Source organism: Trypanosoma theileri (assembly GCF_002087225.1).
Source record: "Trypanosoma theileri isolate Edinburgh chromosome Unknown TM35_Tth_73_V1, whole genome shotgun sequence".
Taxonomy (NCBI): Eukaryota; Euglenozoa; class Kinetoplastea; order Trypanosomatida; family Trypanosomatidae; genus Trypanosoma; species Trypanosoma theileri.
In genome coordinates, this window is record NW_021639915.1 from 20,072 (window position 1) to 30,060 (window position 9,989).

At 40.5% G+C, this 9,989-nt stretch overlaps 7 protein-coding genes across 7 annotated transcripts; all 7 read right to left on the reverse strand.

Annotated features, from left to right (window-relative positions):
• Nucleotides 1-2: 2 nt before the first annotated feature.
• TM35_000731030 (uncharacterized protein) lies at nucleotides 3-452 on the reverse strand (the record flags this gene model as incomplete). The annotated part of the gene is made up of 1 exon (XM_029031247.1): nucleotides 3-452. A coding segment is annotated over one exon (450 nt), but the record flags the coding sequence as incomplete, so codon positions are not given.
• Nucleotides 453-1,352: 900 nt separating this feature from the next.
• Nucleotides 1,353-2,390, reverse strand: TM35_000731040 (uncharacterized protein; the record flags this gene model as incomplete). The annotated part of the gene is made up of 1 exon (XM_029031248.1): nucleotides 1,353-2,390. The coding sequence occupies one exon, from the start codon at nucleotides 2,388-2,390 to the stop codon at nucleotides 1,353-1,355; it is 1,038 nt and encodes a 345-aa protein (XP_028877446.1).
• A 568-nt stretch (nucleotides 2,391-2,958) lies between these two features.
• Nucleotides 2,959-3,759, reverse strand: TM35_000731050 (uncharacterized protein; the record flags this gene model as incomplete). Its single annotated transcript, XM_029031249.1, has 1 exon — nucleotides 2,959-3,759. One exon carries the CDS (start codon nucleotides 3,757-3,759, stop codon nucleotides 2,959-2,961), a length of 801 nt encoding a protein of 266 aa, XP_028877447.1.
• Nucleotides 3,760-4,634: 875 nt separating this feature from the next.
• Nucleotides 4,635-5,246, reverse strand: TM35_000731060 (uncharacterized protein; the record flags this gene model as incomplete). Its single annotated transcript, XM_029031250.1, has 1 exon — nucleotides 4,635-5,246. One exon carries the CDS (start codon nucleotides 5,244-5,246, stop codon nucleotides 4,635-4,637), a length of 612 nt encoding a protein of 203 aa, XP_028877448.1.
• Nucleotides 5,247-5,256: 10 nt separating this feature from the next.
• Nucleotides 5,257-5,664, reverse strand: TM35_000731070 (uncharacterized protein; the record flags this gene model as incomplete). Its single annotated transcript, XM_029031251.1, has 1 exon — nucleotides 5,257-5,664. The coding sequence occupies one exon, from the start codon at nucleotides 5,662-5,664 to the stop codon at nucleotides 5,257-5,259; it is 408 nt and encodes a 135-aa protein (XP_028877449.1).
• Nucleotides 5,665-6,344: 680 nt separating this feature from the next.
• On the reverse strand, nucleotides 6,345-7,052 carry TM35_000731080 (uncharacterized protein; the record flags this gene model as incomplete). The annotated part of the gene is made up of 1 exon (XM_029031252.1): nucleotides 6,345-7,052. One exon carries the CDS (start codon nucleotides 7,050-7,052, stop codon nucleotides 6,345-6,347), a length of 708 nt encoding a protein of 235 aa, XP_028877450.1.
• A 904-nt stretch (nucleotides 7,053-7,956) lies between these two features.
• On the reverse strand, nucleotides 7,957-9,042 carry TM35_000731090 (uncharacterized protein; the record flags this gene model as incomplete). Its single annotated transcript, XM_029031253.1, has 1 exon — nucleotides 7,957-9,042. One exon carries the CDS (start codon nucleotides 9,040-9,042, stop codon nucleotides 7,957-7,959), a length of 1,086 nt encoding a protein of 361 aa, XP_028877451.1.
• Nucleotides 9,043-9,989: the final 947 nt, after the last annotated feature.

Below are 9,989 nucleotides of genomic sequence, written 5' to 3' on the forward strand. Positions count from 1 at the left end.
TGCTGTGCCTGAGACTCCACCTGTTTTTCCTTCTTCTCTTTGGCAGCAGAAACTGCAGCGTCGAGGTTCTGCAGGACATCCTTCACACGTTTGGCAGCAGCTTCCGCATCCGTCGCATGACCTCCAGTTTCATGTACCACTTGGCGTGCAGCATCAGCTGCTTGGATGGCCTTTTCAACAGTTGTTTTCATATCACCCTGTACCAGTTCACTAGCAAACATTGCCTCGTTTTCAGTTTTAGTTGCTTTGTCTGTAGTTCTGTCGGCCACTTCTCTTGCTTTCTCTGCAGCCTCCTTTGCCGTTTTGATCAGTTCACCACCTTTCTGCTTCTTTTCTTCCACTTCTTTTGGGTTTGCAGCGACAGTCTCGAGTTTGCCCTCAATTTGAGAAACAAATAATAAAGCATCTNGTGGAAAAGAGAAACAAGAAGGAAGAGAAAAAGAAAGATACATACATAGTGAGTGGATACAGGAAATAAATAGTAAACCACAAAGAAACTCACATTACGAAAAGGAAAAGCTACCAGTTAAAGAATGCAATACAGCGCAATAACCTTAGTAAGAGTAAAAACAGAAAAAAAAAAAGAACACACTCACAAATACCTCAAAAAAAGGCTGAACCGCCCAGCAAAATCATCAAGCAAAAAAACACAGATATTAACCATTAGCCCAATTTACCCAGTACACACAGAAATATACACCAACTATGGGTCTAATTCTATATGTGTATATATACGCAATTATANTAGCCAGCGTATCTGCTTTCTCCACCATTCTACTGATATGTGCTTGAGCAGCTTCAGTTACCACACCCACACAGCAGAGCACAACGGCCAACACAAACATCACACGGCGCATCATCATCATAACGGTCATCTTCACTCTTCTTCTTGTTGTTCTCGTCACTTGAGTTCACAGGTCTTCACAGGGAGTGTGNCCAATTTACCCAGTACACACAGAAATATACACCAACTATGGGTCTAATTCTATATGTGTATATATACGCAATTATAAATATAAATTCATCTGTTATTATTATTTACTTTCCCACTGCAAAAAGTAGTTCATCTTCATCATTATCATCATAGTGCAAGCCCAGGTGCACACACACACACAGAGAGTCTCCAAGAACACACGCACACACACACAATGGAGTAGTAGCAATAATAATTATTATAGGATAAACACAGAGAGAGCAAAAACACACACAAAACACATTAACATTAAGAAACAAAAAACGAAGATAATTTCAACAGGTGAAAAGATTAGTTAGACTGTAGTGGGGATGTATGCAAAAAAGAAAAAGAAAACAAAGGATGACCTGAGGCACACCACACCACACCACCATTACAATCAGCACACAAGAATACAGGCCAGTGTAACCACAATCAGTAGTGGTACACGCACCCACACAGAACTGCTGATACTGCTGCTGCTGTCTGCATCACCCTTCTTGTTGTTTGTCAGTTCAGGAGAAAGTGTTGTTGTTGTTGTTGTTGTGGTGGTGGTGGTTGATTCTTCATTAGCTGGGTTACTTGTTGATTCACCCCCTTCAGGTGTACTGCCACTCCCAGTGATTGCATTCTCAGAACCAGCTGCACTCTCGTTGGTTAAACTGCTTGTAGAAGATGGTTGTATTGCTCCACTTTCTTCTGGTGTACTGTCTCCAGCTTGACTGTCACCTGCAGGCGCAGTCTCTCTCCCTTCAGTAGGTGTAATAGAGGTAGTAGATGCAGTAGAAGAAGGAGCAACAGCATTATTAGGAGGTTCAGAAGAAGAAGCGGCACTATGATCGTAATTGTTGGAGTCACTACTATGTGTTGCTGGGTTCTGTCCGCTCGGAGCTGATGGTCTATCTACAGCATTACCTGGGGGCTCTCTATCAGTAGCAGGAGATGGTGGAAGAGCAGGCTGAGTTGGTTGTGTATGTGGGGTTTCTGAAAGTAAAGAAGAAGGTTCACCTCTCGTCAACTCTGGAGTAGCCACGTCTCTTTGTTCGTTACCTTGACGCTCTGGAGACACCATTTCCGTCTTCGTTTTTTCTGCATCACCATCTTTTTCTAAAGGAACTCCTTGTAATTTATCTTTATCCTTTCGTTCCAGCCGTTTGGGTTTCTGCTTACCAACTGGACCAACAGAAGCAGGTCCGCCTATCTCAGATTCATCATTTTCATCCGTTTCCTCCAATTCGTTCACTTCGTCATCATAGTCAAGCCAATCATCACTTACAGGAATAGCACGACGAACAAGAGAAGGAACACCAACAGTTGAAGGTTTAATAAGGACATCAGAAGCTTTAGGACTATCAGCCCATACTAACCCACAAGCACAACAAAGTGCAAGAGTTAATAAACAGAGCAGGTAACACTTTACCATTACAGCCTTTGTCATTGTTGTTGTTTACTTCAATAGACTAATACAAGAAAGAAAAAGGCAGAGAAAGAATTATGATAGAAACAAACGAACAAACTCCAATACAACAAATACTCACAGTGAGAGAGAGAGAGAGAGAGAAGCAACAACAACACAGTAAAGCAACAAAAAAGAATATCCCGCTTGTATAATATTAATATGTATCCATTAGTAGAAAAAATGAAAAAGAAAAGATCCCACAATACCCAAATAAGAGAGAGAGCCAAACACATACACAATACCTCATGGCTCTAGTTTATGTATTAAATTACTGCACGCACACATCTGTGTGTACTAGCAAGAGATGTATACCGTCAGTGAACAGAACAGCCCAGTTTTCTGCAAACACACACAACGGGAAAAGCAAGTAATGGAATTATTAGAAAAAGAACACACACACACAAAAGTAAAAGTAGAAATTCGAATTAAAAGAGAAAGCTTGTAAACAGATTATTAGTTTATTTATTCACCCATGGGGGATGTACGCAAAATATGATTATATTAGTTTAACCATTATTATTATTTGCTCTCAGATGAGTCCCACCGTTCAGTACACAGTAACAGAGACCAACACAACCACAATCAGCAGCGGTGCTGCAGTGCGCATCCACACAGAACTGACACTGCTGTCAGCATTAGCCTTGTTCTGTACGGTGGAAGTGATGGTGCTGATGTCTGCATTGGGTACAGGTGCAGGAGGAAGTGTTGTTGTTGTTGTTGTTGTGGTGGTGGTGGTGGTAGTGTTTATGTTGGCCGTTGAGTCAGTATTGGTTTTCTGTTGTGAACCTTCTGTGGAAGTCGTACCTTCAGATGAAGGTTCCTGGGTAGTATTAGAGTCACCAGGTGTACTGGAATCCACTGTCTGATTTGATTCAGCTTGGGTCTCTTGTTGAGTTCCATTTGTCTCTCGAGTTTGACTTTGTTCCCCAACAGTTGGAGTGGCTCCGGATAATGACGAACTCTGGTCCACTTGAGGGGCAGAAGTATCAGAAGCACTGAGACCGTCTTTTCCAACTTGGGTGGACGGAGGAACGCCAGGTGGTACTCCCTCTCCCTGAATTACTGCCCTCCCACTATCTTGTGTTTCTTGTGAATATGTTTCTGTGACTGTAGAGAGTGTTTGTTGGGTACGACCCTCTTCCTGTGCCGGCTGAACTGGTCCTTCGTGTGAAGCCGTTTCTCGTGTCCCAATAGAACCACTTCTGGTACTCAAGTGAGAACTTCCAGTAGAGGGTGACACAGTTCCAGCCCTATCATGCAAGAGAGCTGTAAAGACATCACCTCTACCTTCCGCTGCCAAATCAACAGCTGTCCCATTAGGTTCATTCGTAAACGCGTTAGCTTCCATGCAGACAGAGGCAACACTCAACAGAAAAACCAACAAACACACAAAGGGTCGCATAATCATGGCAAGAGTAATTTTTGGTTGTTTTACGTCACTTTGTTAAAGAAAAGTGAAAGAAAACACAGAGAGAAAAAGTGAAAAAAAAGATCCCATAGAACAGAAAGAAAAACAAATGGTGGTCAAACACAACACAACAACATGAACAGTCACACAAAGCAACACTACCAGTATAAACAATAAAGAATCCAATAAAGAGGCACCACATAAAAAAAAACCCGAAAAAAAAGAAGTAATGCAAAAAGAAATTAAAAGCACAACCAAATGCCCAACTAAACATACAACAACACAGACGACTGGGTATGCTGATGCTTAAAAGCAATCATAAAAGTGTGTGTAACAATTACTGTTTTTTTCTTTTGTCTATTCAACGTAAATCACTGTAAGAGTGAAGGGTAAAGCACAAAAAGAACCTAGCAAAACACAAACAAAAAGAAATTAACCATTAGCCCATCGTACCCAGTAAACACAGAAATATACACCAACTATGGGTGTAACTCTATATATGTGTATATATATGCAATTATAAATATAAATTCATCTGTTATTATTATTTACTTTCCCACTGCAGAAAGCAATTCACCATTATCACAGTGCATGCCCAGGTGCACACACACACACAATGGAGTAGCAATAATAATAATTATAGGATAAACACGGAGAGCAAAAACACACAAAACACATTAACATTAAGAAACAAAAAAAGAAAGAAGAATATCCCAACAGGTGAAAGATTAGTTAGACTCTAGTGTGGATGCATGCAAAAAAAAGAAAAAGAAAAGAAAACAAAGGATGACCTGAGTCACACCATCACTACACAATCAGCACACAAGAATACAGGCCAGTGTAACCACAATCAGTAGTGGTACACGCATCCACACAGAACTGCTCATACTGCTGCTGCTGTCTGCATCACCCATCTTGTTGTTTGTGAGTTCAGGAGGAAGTGTTGCTGTGGTGGTGGTGGTGGTGGTAGTAGTGGTGGTATCTTCAATTACCGCATCACCTTCTTGGTTGTTTGATGACACACTCCCTGAAGAGGTAACGTCACTCTCAGTATTTGCAGCATCAGAACCGTCAGGATTCTTTACTTCGGAATTGTTGGGAGAAGTTTCAGATGTTTTCTCAGTTGGAGCAACAGAAGTTCTGTTACTGTCAGTACTTCCTGTCCCTTTTGTTGTGTCCACCGTATTTGTTGGAGTGTGGGAATCCTGAGTGGCTGCACCTTGTTGTTGTTCTTGTTGTTGTTCTTGTTGTTTTTCTGGCAATTCGGGCAATTGCGAACCCCCTTGGCCACCAATATTGGATACCCGTTCAGGTGACGTTTCAGTCTGGCCAGCAGTTACCTTTTCTTCCTTGCTTGTATCGCCTTCTTTCTTTGGTGATCTTGTCAATTGGTCTTCTTCCTGTGTTTTTTCTTGACTCCTACCCATTTGAGAATTCTCAATTCTCTTCATCAGGTGATCTATTTACCGCACTTCCAGGATCCCTTGAAAGACCTGGTGTATTTGCTCCAAAATCGGGACGAGAATTGGAAGAACCTGGAGGAGGAGGAATCTGTTGCTTGACTGGGTCCACTTGAGAGAAAACAGAAGAACGTTCAGAACCATGAACCTTGGTAACATTTGATTCGTCTACATCTTCGTCCTCATCTTCATGCAAAATCTCAAGCCCAACACCATCCTCCGCAGGTATAGCACGCCGAACAAGAGAAGGAACACCAACAGTAGAAGTTTTAACAAGGGCATCAGAAGCTTTAGGACTATCAGCCCATACTAACCCACAAGCACAACACAGTGCAAGAGTTAGTAAACAGAGCAGGTAACACCTCACCATTACAGCCTTTATCATTGTTGTGTTTTATTTCAACAGACTAATACAAGAAGGGAGTGAAAAACAGAAACAAACAAACATACAGCAATACAACAAATACTCACGGTGGAAAAGAGAGAGAGAGAAGCAGTAACTGCACAGTAAAGCAAGAAAAAGGAATGGTCCGGTTGTAGTGATAATATGTACTCATTAATAGAAAAAGAAAAGACCCCACAGTACCCAAATAAGAGAGAGAGCCAAACACACACACAATACCCCATGGCTCTAGATTATCTATTAAATTACTGCACACACACACACACACACATCTGTGTGTACTAGCAAGAGATGTATACCGTCAGTGAGCAGAACAGCCCAGTTTTCTGCAAACACACACAACGGGAAAAGCAAGTAATGGAATTATTAGAAAAAGAACACACACATAAAAGTAAAAGAAAAGATATTCCAATTAAAAGAGAAAGCTTGTAAACAGATTATTAATTCATTCACCCATGGGGGATGTACGCAATTATGATTATGTTAGTTTAACCATTATTATTATTATTATTATTATTTGTCCTCAGATGGCTCCCACCGTTCAGTACACGGTAGCGGAGAACAACACAGCCACAATCAGCAGCGGTGCTGCAGTGCGCATCCACACACGACTGATACTGCTGTCAACATTTCCCTTCCTCTGCACAGTGGAAGCGATGGTGTTAATCTCTGCGTTGGGTACAAGAGATGGTGGTGGTGGTTGGTGCTTCTGTGGTAGTATTAGTGGTGGTGGCTGTTGAATCAGCATTACCATTCTCTTGTGAATGTGTTGCGTTAGTTGTACTTGCCTCTGCAGGAGATGCTTGCTCGGTAGGATTAGAATCGCCTGTTGTAGTGTTATCCACTGTGTTATTTGATGATCCTGGGTTACCTTGTGTAGGTGGATTCGACGGTGGAATTTGGTTTTGTTCTGTGGTCGTAATAGCTCCGTCTACGTTGTTACTCCTGTCCACTTGAGCAGCAGAAGAAGTATCAGACGTACTTTCACCACCTCTTCCATCGTGGGTGGGTTGAGAATCGGCAGCTGGTTTTAATTCTTCTTGATACCTGCTGTTCCCAGCATCTTGTTCTTGTCGTGAAGATGTTTCTAGATTAGTAGGGTGTGAGTCTTGTGTATGAGTCACTTCCTGTGTCGGCAGAACTGGTGCTTGGAGATAGCCCTGAGCTTCTCTCGCAGGAGACCCACTGCTGGAACCAGAGGAAGAACTTCCATCAGAGGATGAGCCAGATCCAGCCCTGTCATACAAGAGAGCTGTAAAGACATTAACATCACCTGTAACAGTACAAGTACCAGAATTACCAGAAGTACACTTAAAATCACCATCAGCAGCTGTCCCATTAGGTTCATTCGTAAACGCGTTCGCTTCCATGCAGAGAGAGGCAACACTCAGCAGAAAAACCAGAAAACACACAACGGGTAGCATCATCACAGAAAGAGTAATTCCTTGAAGTTTAACGTCACTTTGTTAAAGGAAAAGGGGACAGAGACAAAACGTAAAAAAGATCACATACAATAGAAACAAAAAAACAAATGGTAAAAAAAAACACAAAAAATCAACAGTAAACATAAAACAAGACTTCCAGTATAAAACATAAATAATCCAATAAAGAGGCACCACTAAAAAAAAAAAAAAAAAACCTCAACAAAACAAGAAAAAAAAAGAAATTAAAAGCACAACGAATGCCCAACAAAACATACAATAACAAAGAAGACTGGGTATGCTAGTGCTTACAAGCAAAAATAAAATTATATGTAACAATTACTGTTTTTTTCTTTTCTCTATCCAAAGTAGACCATCAGAACAATGCAGGACAAAGCACATAAAGAACAAACAAAAAAAAAAGCAAATCACAAGAAAACAAAAAGAAATTAACAATTGAAAACAACACACCCAGTAAACACAGAAATATACACCAACTATGGGTGTAAGTCTATAGATGTATGTATATACGCAATTATAAATATAAATTCATCTGTTATTATTATTATTATTTCCACTACAAAAAACATTTCATCATCATCATTACAGTGCAAGCCTAGGTGCACACACAGAGAGTCTCCAAGAACACACACACACAATGGAGTAGCAATAATAATTATTATAGGATAAACACACAGAGAGTAAAAACACACACAAAACACATTAACATTAAGAAACAAAAAAAGAAGAAACTCCCAACAGGTGGAAGATTAGTTAGATTGTAGGGATTGCATGCAAAATAGAAAAAAAGAAAACAAAGGATGACCTGAGTCACACCACACCACCATCACAATCAGCACACAAGAATACAGGACGGTGTAACCACAATCAGTAGTGGCACACGCACCCACACAGAACTGCTGATACTGCTGCTGCTGTCTGCATCACCCTTCTTGTTGTTTGTGAGTTCAGGAGGAAGTGTTGTTGTTGTTGTAGTAGTAGTAGTGGTGGTGGTTGATTCCTCATCATTAGTGGGTGTGTTGGGAGAGTCAGAGTTCGTACTCGTTGAGTTATCGTTCTCAGTTGTATCGTTTTGTTGTTGAGATTCCAGTGAAGATAGTGTCTCTTCCTGCTGAGAACGGTGTTCTTGAGTGTCAGTATTAACAGTACTGGATATAGTGGAAGAATCAGATTTTGCTTCTTTTTCACTTTTCCTCGTCTCTTCTCCTTGTTCACTTCCTGGAGCATTCGCTTTCTCTTCTGTTGTCTTCTCTACTTTTGGTTTATCCCCACCACCTTGATCATGACCAGTATTGACAGAAACAACTTGGGATCCATTATCATTTATACCTCTCCCTCCTTGTAGTGAAACTGAAGTAGTTTGAGCGGTAGATGGTTGAGCTTCATTAGCACGATTGGTTCCTTTCTGACGTTCATTCTCAGCCACACCTTTAACAAGAAGGGTGTTTTCAGAGTCTTTATTCTTTTCTTTCTCATCTTGATGATTTTCTAAATTTACCTTTGGAAGACTCACATCAAGGTCAGCTTTCTCATTGGGAAGAACTGTTGCAGGTACACTTTTTGCCGGATCAGAATGATGAACTGCTTGTCCTGCGTTTAATCCTCCTCCCAAACCTGCACTGACTGTTTCTTCTTCTACCTCAACCAAATGATTCTTAAGTGAATCTTCCTCCTCATGATTACGATCACTCACGACCAAACTATCATTAGAACAATGAGATTCAGATGGCCCGGCTACTGAATTAGGTGGACAAGGAGAAGATACAGGAGGCAAAACACCAAGAGGAGGTGGACCCTTAGGGCCAAGTTCCTTAGGTTTATCCTTAAGGGCTTCAGCTTCATCAGCAACTACCACAGAGCTGCAGATAAAACAGAGTACGATAGTCAGAATACAAAGGACGTGGCGTACTGACATCATTACGTTTCACCGTTGGTGTTACTATCTCAATTTGGTGATCTAAACAAAACAAAAAAAAAAAAAGAGGCACCAAAAACATAAATAAAGAAAAGTTCAGAAAGAGAACAAAACGAAAAGGGTAATAGCAAACTAGGCATAACAGAAAGCTGTAACCATCTCTCAGATAGTGTCCAAATGAAAGAAACAAGCACACAATACCCATTAACAAACAGATAAGCCCAATTAACCCCTCAAAAAATGAAAAAAAAAAATTAAGAGAACGACCATCAAAAGCAGACAGCACAGAAATACATCAAAATGACTCTTCCTGTAGGACCAAGCACAATTACAAATATACTTATGTATTCTTTCTCATTTTTTCTCCGCACAAAACACTCCAACACACAACAATGCAGGAAAAAGCACACAGGGCCCAAGCAAAAAAAAATAAAAAAACACAAATTAAGAACAGGAACAACCGCACAAAAATAACTCACAGACCACTAAGTATGCTGATTTGTTCAAGCAATTAGGAATACCAATTGTATTAACTACTGTTTTTTTCTCAGCTCTGCACAACGCAGACTAGCACAAAAACTGTGCAGGACAAAGCACACAATGACCCAGCGAACCACAAGCAAATAAACAGTTATTAACCATTAACCCAACGTACCCTGTAAACACAGAAATATACACCGACTATGGGTGTAAGTTTATATGTGTGTATATACGCAATTACAAATATAAATTCATCTGTTATTATTATTTCTTTTCACTACAAAAAGCATTTCATCATCATCATCACAGTGCAAGCGCAGGTGCACACAGAGAGAGAGTCTCCAAGAACACACACACACACAATGGAGTAGCAATAATAATCATTATAGGATAAACACACAGAGAGCAAAAACACACACAAAACACATTAACAATAAGAAACACAATAAAAGAAGAATATCCCAACAGGT